The 23,133-nt window shown below is 38.4% G+C and overlaps 1 protein-coding gene across 1 annotated transcript; it reads right to left on the bottom strand.

Annotated features, from left to right (window-relative positions):
- Nucleotides 1-1,715: 1,715 nt before the first annotated feature.
- On the bottom strand, nt 1,716-13,547 carry LOC118825956 (zinc finger protein 345-like). The gene is made up of 5 exons (XM_036596838.1): nt 13,332-13,547; nt 8,068-9,259; nt 6,669-6,684; nt 5,216-5,398; nt 1,716-3,882 (listed from the first exon to the last, which is right to left on the bottom strand). Exons 2-5 carry the CDS (start codon nt 9,108-9,110, stop codon nt 3,064-3,066), a joined length of 2,061 nt encoding a protein of 686 aa, XP_036452731.1. The 5' UTR covers nt 9,111-9,259; nt 13,332-13,547; the 3' UTR covers nt 1,716-3,063.
- Between the last annotated feature and the right edge of the window lie 9,586 nt (nt 13,548-23,133).

Here is a 23,133-nt window from a genome sequence, read left to right as displayed (position 1 = left end):
TGGTATTTGCCAAACCCAGACTCGTCCATCAGACTAACAGATAGAGAAGATGATTCATCACTCCACAGAATACATTCCCACTGCTCCAGAGTCCAGTGACGGCGCTTTACTCCACTCCAGCCGACACTTGGCATTGTGTTTGGTGATGTAAGGCTTGCATGCAGCTGCTTGGCCATGGAAACCCTGCCATGAAGCTCCCGGTGCAGTTCTTGTGCTGATGTTGATGCCAGAGGAGGTTTGAACTCTGCAGTTATTGATCAGCAGAGCGTAGGTGACTTTTATGATCTGTGCTCCTCAGCACTCGGCGACCCGCTATGTAACTTTACGTGGTCTGACACTTCGTGGCCGAGTTGCTGTGGTTCCTAAACACTTCCACTTTTCAACAATACATTCACAGTTGATCGTGGAATATCGTGGAGAAGAAATTTCATGAACTGACTTGTTACAGTGGTGGCACCTAGTACAGCACCACGCTTGAGATCTTTAAACCGATTCTTTCAAAAATGTTTGCAAAGGCAAGCTGCATGAGTAGGTGCTTGATTTTACACACCTGTGATAATGAGACTGAATGAAACACCTGAATTCAATGATTATGATGTGTGTCCCTATACATTTGTCCATATAGTGTCCATATAGTAAATGACCAGTGTTGAGTAGATGTATTTGTGTATTTGAGTAGATGTGTTTCTGGCAAACAGTGGAGAAATACACACCTCTTCACAAGCCTGGGGATCTTCTTGCTGGTAAGTGTGAGTGCAAAACAGAAATTTGTGTGGCATTTGTAAAAAGCAGGAGGTTTCAATTTTTTTCACCACTTTTTGTTTTCTGTTACTTTTGCATCAAAATTATCTGGAGAACTAATAGAACCAGTAACAAAAGCTGAAAAGAGTTCAATTCACAAGTCCAGTCCTGGGGACCCCATGCATGAACAGTTTAAATCTAGCCCTGCCCTAACAAATCAGCTACATCAGCTGAGTAAGGTTTATTTTAGCTCAACAGCTAATTAACAAGCCTTTCATGAGCTGGATCACCAAATCTGAAACTGTTTAGGTAGGAGATCCCATTATCTGGAGTATAAATACAATAGAGATAATATCCTGTGACCTATATACTTTTCATTACATAAATAAAAATATGAGTTTTAAAATTAGAATTTCAAATAGTTTTTAACAAGAGATAAAATTAGTTTAAATTAAGCTGTATATTCACAGGACAGGGTATATAAATTATTAAACACAGAATATAGATAAAAAAATATTAGCAACTTACAAATAACAATGATGTCATTTTGAAGAAATAATATGAATAAAACAGATTTGTTAATTTCCTTCAGCATGCCTTTGTACTTTGTCATAAGTTTACAATTAACAATAATAAATAATAAATAATAAATTAACAACTTATACAACTAGCCAAGCCAGCTAGTTAAATATCTTGGTCACAAGCAATGCAAAAACAAATGTTTTCATTTACTTAAAGGTAAATATTAGAAAATAAATAAAAACATGCAAAAAATAAATGTATATACAAACTCTATTTGTATGTATAGTCAATACAGAAAATCTTTGATAACAAAAAAGGGTCAATTGTACCAAATTGTTGCTGTCAGATTTATTGAAGGAACTTATCTGGCAGGAATAATTTTATGATGATTAAAATAATTAATGATTCACCAAAATAGAACAAAATAGAAATAAAAAATTTCACCCTATACTCTTTACTAGTGCCGCTTTCAGCCATCTATCCTAACAAATAAAAAACCTGCAGAGTTTCACCATAATGGCCAACACTATGAATATTTTTGACCTTGCTGTCTATTTTACTTTAAAGTAAAATAAACCTTGCAGTCTTAAGGTATAACAATCACAATCAGTACAGACAAATGGATCATTTGAGAGATCAGGATCTTTTTCTAACAATATTAACAGTTGCTTTCATTAGAAACCATTTAGTACTTAATCACAAAGGTAGCAGGAAACATTCACATTCACCTAAAAATACTAAATGGAAATTAGGATTGTCAAAAAGCTTTAATATTTTCCAAGATAAAATAAAAAAGAACATTACAGTGTAAAAATGTCCATCTAAATATTCAAACGTTACTTACATTACTTACAATATATTTTTTATGTAGTCACGTAATGATTCAGCCTCTTCTCCTTTCTAATGACTTTGCTGTCACACACTGAGAAACATCCCATTTGGGCAGAAATGTTTAATTAGTGAAACTTAGCTGTGTTGCAACTTTAGAAACTGGACAATCATATACATTCACCCACAAGAATTACAGTTTGCATTGTGTAACAAAGGGCTGTTGTTTCGTCCCACTACTTCTGATTTAAGGCTCTACAATCATTATGAAAACATCAAGACGACTGTGATGAGCTACTTAAAAACAGGACAATAACAAAGTATGTGTACTTAATTTTATGTCCTACTTTTTACTCCACTATTTTCTGCAAAATACTGTGAAGTAAAAAATAGATTTTGCGTAATAAATAAAAGAATGACACACTTTCACAAATAGATCAAACAAGTCATAGTGCAACTATCACTAAGTCTCTCCTAAAAACTCAATGGTCAGTTGTAGCTTTGCAAACTTAAATTTTACACATTTCCAAAACTGAAGACAAAGAAATGCTGGATTGTTAGAACATCTCACAGTAGTTTTACTTTTGACGCTTAAACAAGTATAACCTGTGTAGTTTAACGTAAGTGAAAAAATATATATGGGGCTTTTACTTGAGCAATTTTACAATCTTGCAAAAGGAGCTCTTCTTTCACTCAAGCACTGGATATCTGTAATTTGTCCACCACTGCTAGCTACAAAATGCTAATAAACCATATGTGCTTTATTTTTATTGTGTTGAACATTTGTTTAAAAACTTAAATTTGATACAAATCTTTTGATGCTTAATATTTATGCTCAGCACTCTATAATATTATGTCATAATATTGAGGTAAGTTTGCATCTTTAAAAATAAATGTAAAATTTGGAAAGTACTTAAAATTTTGAAAGAAAAGGTAAACTTGTAATTTACTTCATGAGTTCAGCTGACAGTCCTAAAGAAAAGGATTTTTAGAGTTCTTCGATTTGACATTTGCCATATGAGTTTTCACCTCATTCTTAATGCATTTGTGTGTCTTTAAAGTATTTGAATGCCTGAATCTCTTTCCACACTCTGAGCAGTGATATGGTTTCTCCATTTTGTGAATCAGCTGATGTTTTTTGAGGGTACTTCCATCTCTGAAACTCTTCCCACAGTCTGAACAATAGTACGGCTTCTCTCCTGTGTGAATGCGCTGGTGTCGTTGGAGATTCCCACTGTCTCTGAAACTCTTCCCACACTCCGAGCAGTAATATGGTTTCTCTCCGGTGTGAATGCGCTGGTGTCGTTGGAGATGGGCCTGTAGAGTAAACCTTTCCCCACACTCTGAGCAGTGATACGGTTTCTCTCCTGTGTGAACGCGCTGGTGTTTTTGTAAAGTATTCTGTAGACTAAAATTCTTCCCACACTCTGTGCAGTGATACGGTTTCTCTCCTGTGTGAATCCGCTGGTGATTTATGAGATCGCGACTGTCTCTAAAGCTCTTTCCACAATCTGAACAGCAGTGTGGTTTATCTCCTGTGTGAATGCGCTGGTGTCGCTGGAGATGACTCTGCTGAATAAAGCGCTTTCCACAATCTAAACAAGGATACGGTTTATCTCCTGTGTGAATGCGCTGGTGTATTCTGAGATAACTCTGTAGAGCAAATCGCTTCCCACAGTCTGAGCAGTGGGTCTCTTTGCCTGCACCTGTATTGGAGCTTCTTCTGGAAGCCATATTTAAAATTAGAATGACTTTATTGGCCGAGCACAATTGCTTGTACGAGGAATTTGTCTAGATGCAACTGGTGCATGTTTGCATATTTAACCCGTTCTTATTTCACCAGTGAATTCCTCTTGGTGACATCTCTTGATATGTCTGTGCAGGTGAATTTAAACTGTGCAGGGAAGTGGACAGTAGGCGCAGGAGAAGACTTGTAACAGGACATCATTCATTTCTGGTGGAGAAAAAAACATTCAATGTGAAATGCAACAAATGTATGACAATTGTAGAGGATTTTACCCAACATAAACAATGTTCGGTGCCTTTTAGATTGAACGAAGAAGTAAACATTATGATTAAACAGACAATATTAAAACAAACAAAAATCTAATTCAGTGTATCTCCATCCCTGTAATACACGGTTTTAGTAGGCAACAAGAGTTGTTTGCTGTACCAATTTTGTGTGGATGAGTGATGACAAAGAAATTGAGAATCAATCAAGTTTTTATTGTTAATTCCAATTAAGTACAACAGGCTATTATATACATCCTTCTACGTCTTTGTTTCCAATTAACATTCCTGAACAGCACACCTGACTGTGTCTACACAGTAATTGTTGTGTTTCTTCAGTATTAGTACAGGTGGGAATTTCACAAAGCGCCCGATAACAAAAAAAGCTTGTCCAAAAGGAGAGGAGCTAAGAAACATTCCTATTGGACCTGTTGGATAAGACTTTATCCTATTGATAAGATATCCAGCGTACTGATAAATCCTCCTTCAAGAAATACCTCTCCAGGGCACAATATGCTTCCCCCTTTCCTCTACAATAACGTGCCCTATACTTGGTCCTAGATATCCAATTCTGCACGTTAATGCTGTCCCTGCTCTGACACACCGACTTCAACTCAGTAAGAATTGTTTAATGATCTGATTAGTTTGATCAGGTATGTTGGAAAAAGGAAAACATTAAGATTCACAAATAAGGGTTCCCAGGTCCTAGAGATCTACCCAGCTTCAACCACAATCTTCTACATCTGAATTAACTTATTAACATCAGAAGTCCTTATTTGGTTGCATGTTTAATGTAGGTAAGAACTAAACTCTGGAAAAAAAGCTGATCTCCAGAACCAGGGTTGGTGGCCACAGCTCCAGAATATAGAGCAGTACTGGGTCCATCGTTTAGTGCTGACATGCAAAGAACAACTCCTTTTCTGAGCTAAGAGGAATCAACACACAAGGAAGCAGCAACTTATGATTGCGTGGTAAACCAATGGCAGTTCAACAATAATGCAAATTTACTTTTTTTTCTTTTTTATGAATATGTTCTGCCTTTTAATGACTGAGTTCTTTTCTTAAATCCGTGGATATGTTTCTTGTGGCAAAACTGTTGTCCTGATGCGCTCACATTGTTGAAGGATCTTGGCATGTCCCTGGGTGAGATGACAGTAGAAGTTTGCCACTTTTTGGTGTGTGGCAGTCTTTCATCAAAATTTATCAGCTGAACTGTCACCTTCTTGGCTTGCTCTATCACTTGGCTCATTATCTTGTCATGCTGATGCTCTTCAACAGCCTTTGAATCTTTACCTCCCTTGAGGAATGTTGAGCAAGCATAGCAATTAATACTACCTGTCACATTTCACCTGCCAGTAACACCTGCTCATCTACATTATGAAAAATTCACTCAACATATGATTTTTCGTACTGGCAGAGGACTGCTTTGTTTAGGTCAGGCCAGTCTAGCCATATACATAATGACCCATTCTTCTCTGTGACAACAGTACTGTACAGCAGGTGGGCTCAGTGATGTGCGCACAGCGACATGGGCTATGATTGCGCCTTCTATCATCCCATTCAACAAGTCTGTCCATTACCACAAGGGGAGTTTTGGGGAGTTCTGGCTGCTTGGTGGAACATCTGTAAATGTGGTGATCACTAGGAAACTGCCCCAAATCTTCAAATACTAAGAGGTACCTAGCTATTAGCTTCGCTTTTGTGGTTGAGACTTTTAATCTCAATAAACATATTTACATAATAGGCTGATTAAGTGCTTAGTTGGTCTAAGAAACTGAACCTATCCAGGATGTTAACAAGAGTTGTATAAAAGTCCATTCATAATTCTATTTCCTGGCACATCAGTATAGTCTGACTTAAAAACACAGATGTTTATCCAAGATGTGTTTCCACCCATTTAAAACACTGGTGCCATTCTTTCTTCTTCTATTCAAAGTGTCTATTTCTGGCAAAACATGAGGGACATCTCTACTTCTCTGCAAAGGTGCAGCCTTCTTGTTTTTTGTCACTCATAACGGTTATTACATAAATGGTACTAATGTAAAAAAACAGCAAAATGTTTACATCTCTAATAAACCATCCAATACATGTGTATCATATATTTTAGTTTTTATGTAGTTTAGATTTTAAGCTCTTTTTCCACAAGTAAAGCTTTAGGTGATCTGCACCTAAGATGGTGACAATGTCTCAAAACTTCAATGCAAATTCTGACAAGGTATTACTAACTGGTGCACAGATGCAACTGTGACGTTCCACCTCATGGTTCCCCACTGCATGATGCCAAAGTTTCATGATAAGGCATAAAATAATATTTCACAAAACATTGATTAAAATAGAGCTCTTCTTTCTATCTGTCCTAAGGAATGAAAAACACCAAGATAGTCACACAGAATAGTGGACTCTGCATCCTTGACGTTTTGGGGTGAAGTACAACATATCACTCTGTTCTTCAATCTGACCAGCCCATCTACTCCAAAAAGTAAGTAGGCACTGTGCTGAAGCTAAGCAGCATCGCAAGTTGTTTGGTCAAGCCTCAGGGACACCATTTTCTTTGATGAATTACACACCATTATATCCTTCAAGCTAAAGTCACAAGAAAATAAAAGATACAACTAGAACTTAAGGCATAATAAATCACACAGTCATTACAGATGGGGGAAAAAAAAAGATTACAAGCGAGATTACAATCTCTTCCTTACAACAGAAACCATTAGGCCTTAATTGTAAAATTCAGGTTACATCATTCATGTTCACCTAAACAACAAACTGAATAAATACAGGGCTGTCCAAAATTGTCCATCCAAATGTTTAAACAGAAATAGTTCATTCACTGACAGGCGTGAGGGAAAAGGATCTAATTTGGTGACAAAGGTCCCAATGACAACTTGACATTCAACTCTTACTCAGATGTGCGCAAAAACACCGTCCACCAAAAATCAAGGGACAGATTTGCTTCCAGGTGAACTTTGGTTCAGTTTACTGGTTGAAACATCTTTTATAGTTGCTTTCACCAAAATGAGGATGTGCAACATCAAAGCATCATTTTTTTTCCCTTCTACCAGTACATCAGTGCCTTATTGTCCATATAATCTGCCTGTTTTAACTTTTGACTTATTGTCAGTGCAGTACAAGCTGTTGCTAATGGCAGACAAGCAATAAAATAATAGCAAGGCAATGCATTTGACATACATTTTGGCACATGGACCACCGAATATATTCTTGATAAGTGGGGCCAACTATGAACAAGTGATGAAGTACTGACCAAGTAAGGTTTACTTTTAATGCTTTGTTGGCCTATTGGCCTAGTCATGGCCTTTGTATCAAATCATTAAACACCCATATGTACAAACTAGTGTATTATTAATGGTTGCAACAAGAAACAAATCAAACTAAAATTAAGATACAAAAATACAAATTTCAAACTTTAGTAAATAGAACTTTTAGAGGGCTTTTATTTTGTTGCATCTTGAAACATAATTATGATAATACATTTGAATGTACAGGGAGATTCACTCAAAAAAGGCCCCAAATATTCTGTAATGACTCTCTCTAGGACAAAGCAATCTGAACAAAACAACATGCAATGTGCTTCCCGGTATATTGAGCTTCGAACAAGCCGGGATGCCCCTGCATTGGAGCGATGAGGTAGGCGCAGGACAGCCGTCACAATGTTTAACTTCTGTTTGCATGGGTGCATACCCCCATACCCCTTCAAGTATCTGGAGATCACTTCCAGCATTGCATGTAATGCAGTCGATTACACATACGTCAAGGTATGTAGCGTATTTTTTGTTTCAGATTGCTTCATCCTAAGGGGATTTACAACAGAATATTCGGGGCCTCTTTCGAGTGAATCTCCCTGTATTTAAATATATTGCAGGAAAAAAAAAATAATCAAGCTCAGTGCACAGCCCTAAGGAAAACCCAATTTTCAGATCTGACAAACTGATTTGCCATGGTTTTTACCTTGCTCTACATTTATGTATCTTTAAAGTATTTGAATGCCTGAATTTCTTCCCACATTCTGAGCAGTGATATGGTTTCTCCTTTGAGTGAATCAGTTGATGTTTTTTGAGAGTACCTCCATCTCTAAAACTCCTTTCGCACTCTGAGCACTGATACGGCTTCTCTCCTGTGTGAATGCGCTGGTGTCGCTGGAGATTACCCTTGTCTCTAAAACTTTTCCCACAATCTGAGCAGTGATAGGGTTTCTCTCCGGTGTGAATGCGCTGGTGTCGTTGGAGATGAGCCTGTAGAGTAAAACTGTCCCCACACTCTGAGCAGTAATACGGTTTCTCTCCCGTGTGAATGCGCTGGTGTTTTTGTAAAATACTCTGTAGAGTAAAACTCTTCCCACACTCTGAGCAGTGATACGGTCTCTCTCCAGTGTGAAAGCGTTGGTGTATTTTGAAATCAACACTGAATCGAAACCTCTTCCCACACTCCAAACAGCAGTGTGGTTTCTCTCCTGTGTGAATGCGTTGGTGTCGTTGAAGACTACTTAGCTGAGTGAAACTCTTCATACACTCTGAGCAGTAATACCATTTCTCTGCTGTGTGGATGCGTCGGTGTAGTTGGAGACTGCTCCGTCTCGTGAAACTACTCCCGCACTCAGCACAGTGATACGGTTTCTCTCCCGTGTGAATTCGCCGATGTATTTTGAGATCATCACTACATCTAAAACTCTTCCCACATTCTGAACAACAATGTTGTTTCTCTCCTGTGTGAATGCGCTGGTGCCGCTGGAGCGTGCCCTGTTGAGTAAAGCTTTTTCCACACACCGTGCAGTAATACGGCTTCTCTCCTGTATGGATGCGCCAGTGACGCTGGAGACTACCTTGTTGGGTAAAAGTCTTCATACACTCCGAACAGTGGTACAGCTTCTCTCCTGTGTGAACGTGCTGCTGTATTTTCAGATGAGTTTGTACAGTAAAACTCTTCTCACATTCTGAGAAGTGACTCTCTTGGCCAGAGGAACTCTGACGAGTGCTGGAGCTCCTGGACTCCATATGTGCATATTTAATCTATCTTGGTTTCTGCAGAGAAATACAGTCTTCTTGGTGACATGTTGACATCATGTGTTTGTGGAGGTAAATTTAAACTGTGCAGGAAAGTGGGCATTACATGCAGAGGACTTGCAAAAGGACATCATTCATTTCTGGAGGAAAAAAAATGAAAAATTCAATGCAGAATGCAACTAAAGTATGACAACAACTGGAGACTGCTGTAACCAACAAACAATGTTTTAGTTTAAAATTAAAACTGAAAAAAACCTACAAGATTAACCAGACAAAATGAAAACAAACAAAAAGTGGTTCTTATTCCCTGTTCTGGGGCTATCCCTGTGCACTTCAGACTGGGATTAAAAACTGTTGGTGTTTACTTGTGGAATAAGAGCACACTATAGTTTTAGTCATGTGGCAACTAAGAAGTTAAGAATAAATCTGCTCTTTATTGTGAATTCTGATAAGGTACAACAGGTTGGTGCATACATGCAACTCCACTGACATTCCCTAATTGCCTCAAGTGGTTTCCACTCAACATTTCTCTACAGCACACCCTACTGTGTCTACAAGGTAAATGCTGTTTGATAGTATTGGAGTAGGACAAAAAGTCAAATTACATGTTTTCCCTTACAACATCAACAAAACATGTTAACACATCCTCTACAGACAGACTTCAATATGGCATTTTCTGGAAACCCTAGTGCACTCCTGAGTTTAGCATATTTAAGAAAAAACAATAAAACATTGATAAAGAAAATAAATATGACAAACAAAACGTAATTTCAAACCTTTGCACACAGCTGTATAGGCTAAAGTTGGGACCTCAACTGAAAGATCGAAAAGTCTTGCTCAGTTAGGAAATGCACTTAACTCCCAGTGAGCGAAGGGTAGGTTATGTTCATCTCTTTTGAGTTCAGTAAGTAAGGTATTGCACACTTGTAAATCATTGCCTAATGCATGAAACAGGATGGCCATCCTTAACTTCATGGTCACGTTAACATGGAGATTTTCTCTAGCTGTATTAAACATTCCTATGTGAATAGGTTAGTATAAGATGCTTGACCCGACAACGGTTCTTCCTTTTCCATCAATTCCTCTCGTGAACTTCAATCATTTGCTAGTCTAAAGACTCGACAAGTTAGCTAATCTCCAACTCACTGCTCAAACTTCAGGCACCAGCACGACTACCATAACTTCAACAAATAAGTTGACCATGTTGTAGTCTTTACTAGTGGAACAAGAACTTGAACCAGATGAGTGGCAAATGAGATCAATTAAATCTTAATTTGAATTCTGACATACAACCTGCTAGTGCACACAAGCAACTCTTAAAATTGTACCTCATGATTTCCACTGAACATTTGTCTGCAAGATACCCCACTGTATCTACAGGGTAGCTTTTTTTATATAAGCATTATCATATTTTTTCTAGTTATTGGCTTCAGTTCTGGAGTTCCTGAATTTTCTGATTTTAAACAGAGATGGTCAGTCAGGGCAACTGGTGAATTTACATGGACTGACCCCATATGTCTTCTCATAGTAGTACAGGCCTGCTATAGTTTGTACAAAACAAATAAATAAATTAATATCATGTACAACTGTAGCAACTGTGTGTACTAATTAACCAAGATGAGGCTACCAAAACTATTAAAGAATGTCTTTTATTTTTTAGCCCAGTCTTACTGTTTTTAATAACTGCTCCTCACCAGCATGAACCGTCTAACTCAATGATGTCCAAACTTATCCACAAAGGGCTGGAGTGGCTGTGGGTTTTCATTCCTACAAAACAGGAGTGCACATGATCAGCTGTTGAAGACTAACTGTTTAAACAAGTGAAATCAGGTGTGCTCCTGCTTGCTTGGAATAAAAATCTGCTGCCATAATGGCCCTTTACACATAAGATTGGACACCCCTGATCTAACTGGACTTCAGCCCAACCAAATAAGGCAATTGCTTAAGCCTTTTCCAAAGGATTTCCAAAGATTGTCCCATTGTACTGTATTGAATAAAAGGGCTACCGAGGAATGTTAAGCTTTTAGTACTACAATTATGAGCCAAATCATGTTACATACACACACAATTAGACTCATCTATTAAAGAATAACAGTCTCATTCAAAAGCAGATTACACAAAAACCCAAACTTTCATTGGTCACAGCTGCTTAAAGGACTGCAACAAACAGTGAATATGCAGACTAAACTAGTAAGCAAACATGCTATCGTTTGCATTTATTTCTGAGAATAAATGGGACTTATAACTGTGAGTAAGCCAGCAGTAAACTTGCTCAGACTGCCTTGTTATTCATTAAGGTTGATGCCTCTCAGTTTAGTGTGTACTCTGATAACAGAAAAGCAGTTTTTGAATAGCTCAAAAAAAAAAAACATAAACAAAACACAGCAAGCTTCTAGTAGATTCTGCCCCCAGACCAAAAAGCGCCTGAAATACCTTCCCATCCATAATGCCATAGTCCCTGTTTTGGTTTATAGTATCTGCTTCATATGTACACAAATTCTAGTATATATAGAATTTCTTTGTACAATGATAATGAAGGATTAAACATTAGCAGACAAAAGAAGATGCATATGGGATAAGCCGTTGGGATAAGGCCTCTTGTCATCATGATATTTTAGCTGCTAACTAATTGCTATGCAAAAAGTTGAAATTAATAATTTATTTGTCTTGTATTATACATTGTATGCATCCTGTAAATCAATCTTAAATTGGCCACAGAGGCTGATTTGCTGTCTTGCATCCTAGCTATCGATACTTGATTCACCCACAGAAAAAACTACTATTCAGGGTACAAATGCTGTCACTGGGGTGGTTGCCTCAAGTGTATCTTCAGTATCCTTTAGTTAGGGAACATAATTGTACCATATTCCCCAGGCTTTCTTTTCTACTTAAAAAAATATGAAACGGTACAAATATGCCCATTTGTACCTTTTGAATTTTACCAGTGTAGCTCCCAACTGAGGACAGACACAGCTCGAGCTCAAATGTATAAATAGTACTGACTCACTGCTATGTAAACAAATTAAAGCACCAATTAGAAGTTAGAACCTCTGCACCCTTAAGTAGCTGGTTTTCAAGGGTTCCTTAGTAAAAGAAATGGACAGGAGTTCTGTAGAGAGCCATCGGCATGCTTAAATGTTTTTTACATGGTGAAATGGTTCTTCAGATTGACGGAGAATGTGTTTTGTATGGTTCTATATAGAACCGTTTTGAAAATGCTTCTATATAGCAGCAAAAATGGTTCTGCTACATACAATGTCAAGCTTGTAACAATATATGGTTCAGTTTAGAACTATGTACAACATGTTATCCATCAATCTGACAAACCATTTCACCATGCAAAGAACAATTTAACGTGCAACTGGTTCTACGTAGAACTTAGGGTTCTGAACAGAACATCTCTCTTCCTTTTTTCATATGCGTTTGTCAAAATCCAATGGGTGAAAACACACCCAATTCATTTTTTTGTTGCAAAGTAATGTCTGTGAAATCTAGTAACTGTAGATTTTGGAAAATAATCACCCTGCTGAAAAAAAAACATGGAAACCATTAAGTGTTTCTGTTGGTTCCTGATGGTTTTGTAATGTGTTTTGGCTTTTTTGATGGGTTGATCACAGTGTAAAGGACCCTAATAGTTTAACAGGTGACCAATGGATGATTCTAAATGCATCTGATGGTTTCCTAATGGAAACTAAAGGTGTTCTACAGGACATTAGTGGTCTCCATTGGTAACCACTGAGCCAATTCCCATCAGGCAGCAAAACTATTCTATTTTAATCCTCATGGTTTCTAATGGTCCTTTTCAGCAGGGCAGCGCAAATAATCGCGATGAGGCGATCATGTCATAATTTGACAGGCCTACTTTGGGAACAAGTTGTCGGAGATGGTTCATAAGCAAAACAGCACTTTAGATGAACAGCACCTCCACCAAATCAGAGCATTAACTACAACCGAGATACAAGCTCGTACACTGTGTTTGCTTTTCGAGTATTTACCGTGTAAATTCAAACAGAGCATCAACAAATGCCCGTCAAAGCCCATCTAGGAAAAGGTGGTACAACGAAACAATAGCCTAGCCAGGTCTGGACGACGGCTGCTTCCATATTGGATACATTTTGCTTTTTAAAAAATGGAAATCTCTCCAACCATTTCTCCAGGTTCAGTGAAACACACAGTGGAAACAATGTGAACACGTGATGAACAGATTCTTACTTTCAGTAGCGCAGCTTCTGTTTTTATGGGATTTCTCTCCCTCCAGCAGCGCAGCAGAAGAAGGGACGGACTACTAATCCGATTTTCTGCTTCTCCACTTTGTTGGACAGTGAGAACCAGTTGTAGAATTAGCGCCACCACCTGGGACGCAGGGAACTTCACACTGGAACCATGTAAAGACGGAGTCTGGCTGTTTTTAATTATACCTGTTTTCCGACAGCCCCGCCCCTTTTCTACAATTGGCCATTAATTCACACAAGCAGTCCACAGATTGGCCAGTTGAAAAGTCATTCACATCACCGAATGAACCTGCATTGTAAGCTCGATTAGAAACAGAAGCAGACCTTCTAACATGCGATAACCACAGATCAAGGTCCAATCATATTTAATCCATTTTTAAACATGAGTAAATAGACACTTTATTTATAAAGCATGCCTGCCCTGCTGAAAAAGACCCTTAGAACCATTAAGATTAGAACATGATAATTTTGCTTATTAGAGATCACCTACCATTAGAGATCACCAGTTTCTTGTAAGACATCTTTGGATCCCATCACAAAACCAGGAATCAGTCCTAGAACACCTGTTAACTAACACCTGTTAAGAGTCCTTTACACTGTGATATCAACCCATCAGGAAAACACAGAATACCAGTACTGACGTTTGGACACCAGCAGAAACCAACAGAAATTTTTAATGGTTTCTGTGATATTTTACAGCAGGATATTATTTAGGCTGCTAAGCTCAATATTGCTTTAAAGCATAATGGGGGAGGACATAGGCTGAGGGGGCACAGTGGTGTCCAGGTCAGGCCCAAACTCCTAATATTCAAGAACTGATGAAATGGTTTTACATGATCATGTGGTGGGTGGTGCTCTTTCACAAATTTTTAGATTTCTGAGCAGTAAAAACTTTTGGAATACATTTAAGGGAGGCCCAAACTCACAGCTCAGTCAAAACGAACAATAGGCATAACTGTGTTTACTCTCAGCTGAACTGTATCAAGGTCACTGCATTAGTGGATAAATAGCAGAACAAAGCTACGATCATTTAGAAGGGGTAGTTCTGAAATGGTAGCTTCTCAGACCTCCTGTTCATTAGACATACTTGTCACTTTAACATTCAGTGGCTAAAAGATTGAACCGGTTTAATCAAATTAAACATGGTTTCCAGAATTCCTTTTTGGTTTTCTTTACATTTACCTACATATTAATATTTTGCCAATTCTCAAACATGTGTTTTCTAACAATAACATTAAATGACACCTTAATGGGCATAGCATCAGTAACTAATGGGGGTGGGATTTGTCAAAATTTTGCAAATGGTCAGTTACTATCACCCAAAGTGTTCTCAGCATCAGTTCACTGCCCTCAGTAATAAGCCTACTGTAAACAGAACTCACAGACATAGCTGAAAGTATTGATGCCCTTCCACTTTTTCAAAACTAACAATTTTCTCTGAACTAGATTAAAACAGACTAAAGTTTCATTTTAGTCCAGAATTTATCGATAGGCTTCTGATTACATCGTGCCCTGTAGAGACTTAAGGCACCAAAAGCCAGAGGCAGCAAAGCAACCACATACTTTAATCACAGCTTAAGCACAGCTTTTAATCAAATATTAACAAAAAAGGATTAAGCAATCAAGATGAATCAATCAAGATGGATGAATGAAATTGAAAGGATCTTCAAAAGATGTGTGTACAAAGATCATAACTGTCCAGGCTGTGGTTCTTTATGTATATGAAAGCTGTACAATAAAAAGTGCAGGCAAATTATTGATGCCTTTGAACTTTTGTATTATACTTTTGACAAAGAAATTTAAGAGTACCTTGGACAGTAAAGAATGCCAACACATGGATCACTGACCAAATCAAGCCTCAACTCTCATGCAAATCCCAGATAATCAAACTGAAACCTTAGAATCTTATTGTGGACATAAGACTCTGGACAATTCAATGAGAAAAACAATTACACTTGGAAGAGCTGGAAGAAGAGGACAACAACCCACAAGGCGGACAGATACAATCAAAGGAATTACGAACCAGATCTTAAAACCTGATAAAAAGAAAAGACTCAAACAGAAGAGTGGATATTCTGGAGAAACACTATCGATAGGGTTGCCAGGGGACAAAAACAGCTTGACAGCATGTAGTAATATCATGCTCTGTAGTTAACCGAAGAGTTCCAAAGGCAATGTTGGAGGTATATTTTTCCCCTGAATATCACAGTCACTTGACCTACAAGGTCATCTCATTTATCCTAAAATAGGTCATATAATTTTGCACAATTTTGTTACTGGAATTGTAACCAACTTCTAGATATATCCAAAGACATCTCCTTTTTCAATGTTTATAAGCAACTAAAAGGCAAAGTAAACGGACAAGGTATTATCACGATGTATCTATCAAACAGCAGTTCTCAGACTAAGCACTCATTCTTGTTTTATTTTCAAGCTCACATTTTGTGTATATTCCCCACATGAATAGAATTGGCAGAAGTTTAACAATTTAAAACCCCAAACCTGTAAGCAAAATATTAAGTATCAACATATAAAAATATGTTGCAAATACAAATAATAAAAACTACAAATCTCCAAAATATACATAGTCCCCTTCCTACTGTCCGTAATCATGTGATTCTAATTTTCCATTTGAGTTTCCATTCTTGGAAATGGACATAAATACCTGGAGGTGCCCCAAGACAACAGACTGAATTTGCTGTAGATGTAATTTTAAGTGTCACAGTGTTCTGCGAAGAAAAAGAAAAAAAACAAAGAAAAATCACATTTCTAGATGCTCAAAGCCAAAATAGCTTTAAGTAGAGAACCAGCTGGTTTCAGAAATTTCTTTTCAGACCAACAGCATGTATTATAAGATGCATAGCTGCAACTTTCAGCAACTAATAATGAGAATCATGGGTTTTAATTGACATTATGATTCTGCCTCTGTCTTATTGCATTTGTGTGTCCTTAAAGAGTTTGAATGCCTGAAACTCTTTCTACACTCTGAGCAGTAATACGGCATCTCTCCTGTGTGAATGCGCTGGTGTATTTGGAGAATACTCTGCACAGCGAAACGTTTCCCGCAGTCTGAACAGTGAAATGGCTTCTCTCCTACATGAATGTGCATGTGAACTTGGAGATTACTGTGCTGGGTAAAGCTCTTCCCACACTCTGAGCACTGGTATGGCTTTTCTCCCGTGTGGATGCGTTTGTGCGCTTGGAGAGTACTTGGCTGATTAAAACTCTTTCCACAGTCTGAGCAGTGATACGGCTTCGCCCCTGTGTGAATGCGCTGGTGCCTTCTGAGGGTACCTTTCTCCCTAAAGCTCTTCCCACACTCTGAGCAGCAATGCGGCTTCTCTCCTGTGTGAATGAGCTGGTGTGTGTGCAGACTGGCCTGTTGACTGAAACTCTTCCCACACTCCGAGCAGTGGTACGGCTTCTCTCCTGTGTGAGTGCGCTGATGTCGTTGAAGGTGACCCTGGATAGTGTAGCTCTTCCCACATTCTGAGCAGTGATATGGCTTCTCTCCTGTGTGAAAGCGAAGGTGTGTTTTGAGTTGACTCTCTATAATAAAACTCTTCCCACACTCAGAACAGTGGTGACTTCTTTTCTTGCCGGCATTTTTCCGTTTTTTCTTGTGATGGCTTTTAGGCATCTCCTGATGTGTTTGTAGAAGTAACTTGTAACCGTGTATGAAAGCAAACTCTGAAAATAAGTTCAGGACATTGTTCTTTCCTGGAAGAAAAAAAAACAGTGTATTTTATATTTGGTAGGCTGCATTGTGTAGAAGTAGGAAATCTCCTACTTAAAGACTAATGCACAATGGTCCAAAGAGTACCATGATCTTATAATCTTTTGTAAAACAAAGGCAGATGCTCACACACAAGCTACAAAGCTTTATCAGGGACCAAATTAATGGTCAGTTTGTTTGGAACATCAGAAACAGCTGTTGGTTCTACAAGAGTGGAAGGGATCTCTGGTACTGGAGGGCCGCATACTTGCACAGTTTGGTGGTTTTCCTTCTCAAGGACACCTGATCCAACTCATCAGTTAATTACCAGGTTTAATTGGTGTGTTAGAGCATGTACATCACCAAATTGTGCAGGACCCTGGCCCTCAGATCCCCACCAAAGCTCTTTACAATGGACTTTTTAATGTTGTTTATAATGAGCTACAAAAACACAGATATTATGCACTGATATGAAAAATCTGGGCCAATGCTGATAGTTTTAATGTATATATGTGTTGATGCTAATGCATAAACACACATTCATAAATCTAACAATTGTTCTGTTTACTGTTTTCTTCAATTTCTTCATTTTTATTCCTTGTTCTTTCCCCTAGCCATGCTTTATTTAGATTTATGTGTTGATCTAAAGTTTTGACAGTGCAGTGTGATCGCCAATGGCTCTGTTGATTTCATATATATATATATATATATACACACACACCTATCAGGCATAACATTATGACCACCTCCTTGTTTCTACACTGGTCAGGACCCCCATGGACCCTCACAGAGCAGGTACTATTTGGGTGGTAGATCATTCTCAGCACTGCAGTAACACTGACGTGGTGGTGGTGTGTTAGTGTGTGTTGCGCTGGTCTGAGTGGATCAGACACAGCAGTGCTGCTGGAGTTTTTAAACTGCTGGACTGAGAATAGTCCACCAACCAAAAATATCCAGCCAACAGCGTCCTGTGGGCAGCATCCTGTGACCACTGATGAAGGACTAGAGGATGACCAACACAAACTGTGCAGCAGCAGATGAGCTATCATCTCTGACTTTACATCTACAAGGTGGACTGACAAGGTAAGAGTGTCTAATAGAGTGGACAGTGAGTGGACACAGTGTTTAAAAACTCCAGCAGTCTGTAAGAGTCTGTAATTGTAGAACTACAAAGTGCACCTATATAGTATGTGGAACTGATAAAATGGACAATGAGTGTAGAAACAAGGAGGTGCTCATAATGTTATGCCTGATTATATATGCAGACATTGTACCTAATTCCACTTTGAATAGCATCTTAGCATCTCTGTCTGTACCTGCCTGTACAGATATGACATTATCATGATGTGTCCATTAATCGGATTGAATTTGATTGAATTCATCATGTAAATCCTAAATACAGCTTCATACTTGTACCAATCCTAGCAAGAAAAACATGAATCCACCGGAAGTACCGGTTTAAGAGCCCAGAGCTAACACTGGGTTACCCAGCCAAGTCCGAATGCTGAGTGCCTGCATGTTGGCTTAGACATACCGCGTCCTACTAAACCTCTCCAGCTGCTTCTGTAGGTTTAATGGAAACATACTGATCTCGAGGTCACCCGCTCCTCACTGCAGCGCAGCTGCTCCTTCTCCCTCCAGCAGAACTGCTGAACCGCAACTCATCCTTCCTCTCCGCTCTACTGGAAGTGGAGAACCACAGTTGCAGAATTAGCGCCACCTCCTGGGCGGCAGAGCTGACCCACAGTGGAAACACGTGATGTCTCAGTCTGGCGGAGCTGCAGTCTTCTTTTTAAATTAAAGCGGTCCGCAGATTCCACTTTAAACTGACGTTCCTACTCTCTTAAAAAGATGGTTCTTCGAGGGTTCTTTAGTAAAGACAACAGTTCTATATAGAACCATGAACACTCACAGAGCCATTTGCATAGTGGATTGATGAAGAATGTGTTGTAGATGGTTCTACAAAGAACCTTTCTGAAAATGGATCCATTTAGCTTTAAAAAGGGTTCTATTGTTATAACCCTAATACCAAGAGGATATTAGACCACTGTTGGCCTGTTGATGGCAGAGCTGGTGGTTCACTGGCGTTTTGCTCAGGAAAAAATTCCACTTATCATCACTCATTTTCCACTCACAGTCCAGTTTACTGATTTTTCCCTCCTTCCTTTCTTTAGTTATACTCTGTAAATTAATTTAGTAAATCATTTTATTCATCATTCATTTCAGTGTCAGCAACAACACTTTCTATAAAATCACTGTATATCAGGCCTAGTCTTTATTTTTTTGTCCTAAGTTGATTGTAATATTTGCCTTAGTTTATTTTCCATAATAAAAGTCTCTGTTCATTTAAAATTTGTTTGAGGAGATTAAAAACTAGTTAGATCTCGTACGTAGGACAGTTATCTGGGTGGTCCGAGGGTGGACCAGCAGTGGCAAACAGTCAGTGAGATGCCGACCTTATCAAGTTAGCGGACCGATATATGCACGCTATCTGGGAAGCTTGACATCATCACGATAGCAGAACACTTTTTGGTAGTATGTAAAACCATCAATCTGAAGATCCATTTCAGCATGCAAAGAGCTTTTTAGCATGCAGATTGTTCTTAGAGAGTTCCTGGTTCTAAACAGAACCACTGCCTTTACTAAAGAACCATGGAACCCGGTGGAACATAAGTAGGCCTGCTAACAAGCAAGCGGCGTCAAAGAGTAAAGTGATCTTAGTCTTTTGCTAAACATAGCCTGAGGCACACACACAAGCAGCAAAGCTTTAATAGCGACCGCATTCATGTTCATGTTATCTCAGACTTTTTAATGTTTCCTAAAAATCTATACATATTTATATATTTTTATAATTAACACAGATTTTTACAATGTGAATTGTAGTATTTGTAATTGAAAATTGTTTTATATAACCAAGAATGAAAAATGTCTGTTTTAGTTCTCTGATTTGAGGTGACCATAGCAGTCTTAACAAAAGGAGATATTAAAATAAGATTCCTGCTGGCCTGAATTCATGAGAATAAAGGAGAACATGGAATTAGGCACTTACTTATAATCATGTGAAATTACCATTAAGTTAACATTACAGTTTTAGCCATGTGTTGCCACGACTACCTTAATTCTTCTTTTGAAAAAAAATGCACTGGGAAGGTGTCTAGCCGGCCACAGTGTTTGTCCTAAGTTAAGAGGGTCATAGGACCATTAGGAAAACCATTAGGTTGTCAGTAACCTCCATTAAGCTTTTGCCCCATCTAATTCTCTAATTCTCCAGACTCGGAGGACACAGCCCATGTGCTGGGTGGATACCGGAATGCAAACATCAAGATACCCATTTTAAGATTTTAATTTTGTTCTATAAAAACAATATTGCATGTTTTTCCAGTTTATTTATCCCTATCAGTGCATAGGTCTGTAAAACATCCTGTATAAATACAGTTCATCTTTCCAATAGACACTATTCTTAAATTAAAATGTAAGTTTAATCATTGTCTACGTAGGTATAAAGAGATCTACTCTCAGTACTGATCAGCGACTGACACGAAATATTAAGTGTACAGTGGATGGATTAAAAAAAAAAATATTTGCATGAAACATCTATCAAAGAAGTATTCCTTTTATTTGCAAGCTCACATCATTCTGCATTCTCCTCACATAGTAATTTGTAAACAAAAATGCTAGCAAAAAATCTGCATTAAAATGTAAGTGTAAATATACTGTAAATATAAATGTTATTGATATGCTGCAAATAAAAAAAATCAAACTGTCAAACTGAACATCTTAAAAGATACAAAACCTCTTATTACTCTGCAATTATTCTCATTTTTCATTTACTTCTTCATGCCTGAAGGTGCAGAAGTATACAGAGATGCAACTTTACAACAGGCTGAACTGGCAGTAGATTAACAGATGAACATCCAGAGCCTGTTTCTTTTGATCTGAGTGGAGAAGATAGGGCTTCAGGAATTTCCTCTCAGACTGTAGAATACAACTGTACAAGCATACAACTCACAGAGAGAGAGACCCTGCTTCTCTTTGTTACACACCAGAAAAGATGGTTCTTCAAGGGTTCTTTATTAAACCATTGGTTCTATATAGAACCATGAACGCTTTCATGCTTAAATGGTGAAATGGGTCTTCAGATTGATGAAAAATGTGTTGTACGATTCTATATAGAACCTTTTCGAAAATGGTACTTGCATCAAAAAGGTTTGTAAAGTTTGTTCTCACAAGCTTGACATCACAACAATTGATAAATCCTTTTTGGTGCTATGTAGAACCATATACACAACACATCCTCCATCAGTCTGAAGAGCCATTTCACCATGCAAAGAACCATTTAAGCATGAAATGGTTCTATATAGAACTCATTCTCTGAAGAACCATTTCACCACACAAAGAATTTTTAAGCTGCAAAGAACCATTTTAAGCATGGAATGGTTCTATACAGAACTCTGTTCTGACTAGACCAATTACCTTTACTAAAGAATCTTTGAAGAAGCATCTTTGAGTTTACATTAATAACTTCATTTATTAAAAAAAAATAAATAAATAAATAAATAGAAAAAAACATTATGCATATTAACCTTTAAAAACTGATAATGAAAATGTTAAACTGATAAGCATATGCTGTGTGTTTCTTCCTCCCTCTTAATGCATTTGTGTGTCTTTAAAGTATTGGAATGCCTGAAGTTCCGCCCACAGTCCGAGCAGTAATACGGCATCTCTCCGGTGTGAATCTGCTGGTGGACTTGCAGGTGGCTCTGTTGGTTAAAGCTCTTTCCACACTCTGAGCACTGATACGGTTTCTCTCTGGTGTGAATGCGCTGGTGTAGCTGAAGATGACTCTGTTGATTAAAACTCTTTCCACACTCTGAGCAGCAATAGGGCTTTTCTCTAGTGTGAATGCGCTGGTGCCTGGTCAGCGTACCTCTCTCCCTGAAACGCTTCCCGCACTCTGAACAACAATACGGCTTCTCTCCTGTGTGGATGAGCTGGTGTGTTTGGAGACCGTTGAGTTGGTTAAAACTCTTCCCGCACTCTGAGCAGCGATACGGCTTCTCTCCTGTGTGGATACGTCTGTGTCTTTGGAGATTACACTGCTGAGTAAAGCTCCTCCCACACTGGGAACAGCAGAGAGATCTCTTCCCGCCAGCATTCTTCTCCTCTTGTATGTGACGGTCATTAGTACCAGAGGACATCTGCTGAGTACTGGACAGCATATTTAGACATCAGCAACGTATTCCGCGTTGTGGCATCTCCTGATGTGGTTGTGATGGTGGACACTTGGAGCAGGAGAGGACTCACAATTGGACGTCATTCATTTCTGAAGGAGAAAAAACTAAATTCAAATGTTAAATTCAACAAGGGTAGCAAAATTCATGAAGATCATACCTAATGTAGACAATGCTCTGTTAGTTTCAGATCAGATGTGAGAAAAAAGAAAAAGAATTCAGAGCTCCCTCATTAATATTAGACCTGTTTGAATCAGAGAATCACAGTAATGTGGCGTTAATAAGAAAACCTGGGAATAGAAAACAGCGCCTCCATTTTTTAGGCTAACAGCTAAATGGAGCTTGAATTGACCCAACTCAAAAGTTCAAAACTGATATCCCCAACAATGTGGTGTATATTTTCTCTGTATGCTATGAATATGCACCACCATTTGGAATTGGCATTAATTTCGTCACCCCACACTGACATGAAAAATAAAGTCTCCTCTCTCGTCCATTGTCGCCTTATTTTTGGAAGTGTGGTGCCTGTCACGTAATTCTGGGAAAAAACTGCGCAATGATGTTTCAATACAGGCTATTCGGCTACACAGATCCTTTATCCTGTATGAATCCGTGAGTCAAATCACACACAGATTACATTACTGGACCTCCTGGTAAAACTCATCCAGTTTGAATGGGGCTCAACGAGCTGTAGTTCTAGAGAGATACTGAATGCCTTATTCAGGTCAAGCCAGACAAATGAGAAATCTATAAAGCACAATACTTGCCCCCACTCCCCTGTAAAGAAAACCTGGGGCCGTATTACAGAAACTTCTTTTAAAAATATCTTTTTGTCT

This window comes from Colossoma macropomum, unplaced genomic scaffold, assembly GCF_904425465.1.
Source record: "Colossoma macropomum unplaced genomic scaffold, Colossoma_macropomum, whole genome shotgun sequence".
Lineage (NCBI taxonomy): Eukaryota > Metazoa > Chordata > Actinopteri > Characiformes > Serrasalmidae > Colossoma > Colossoma macropomum.
Note: the sequence above shows the minus strand (reverse complement) of the source record. Positions and strands in the feature narration are given on the sequence as shown.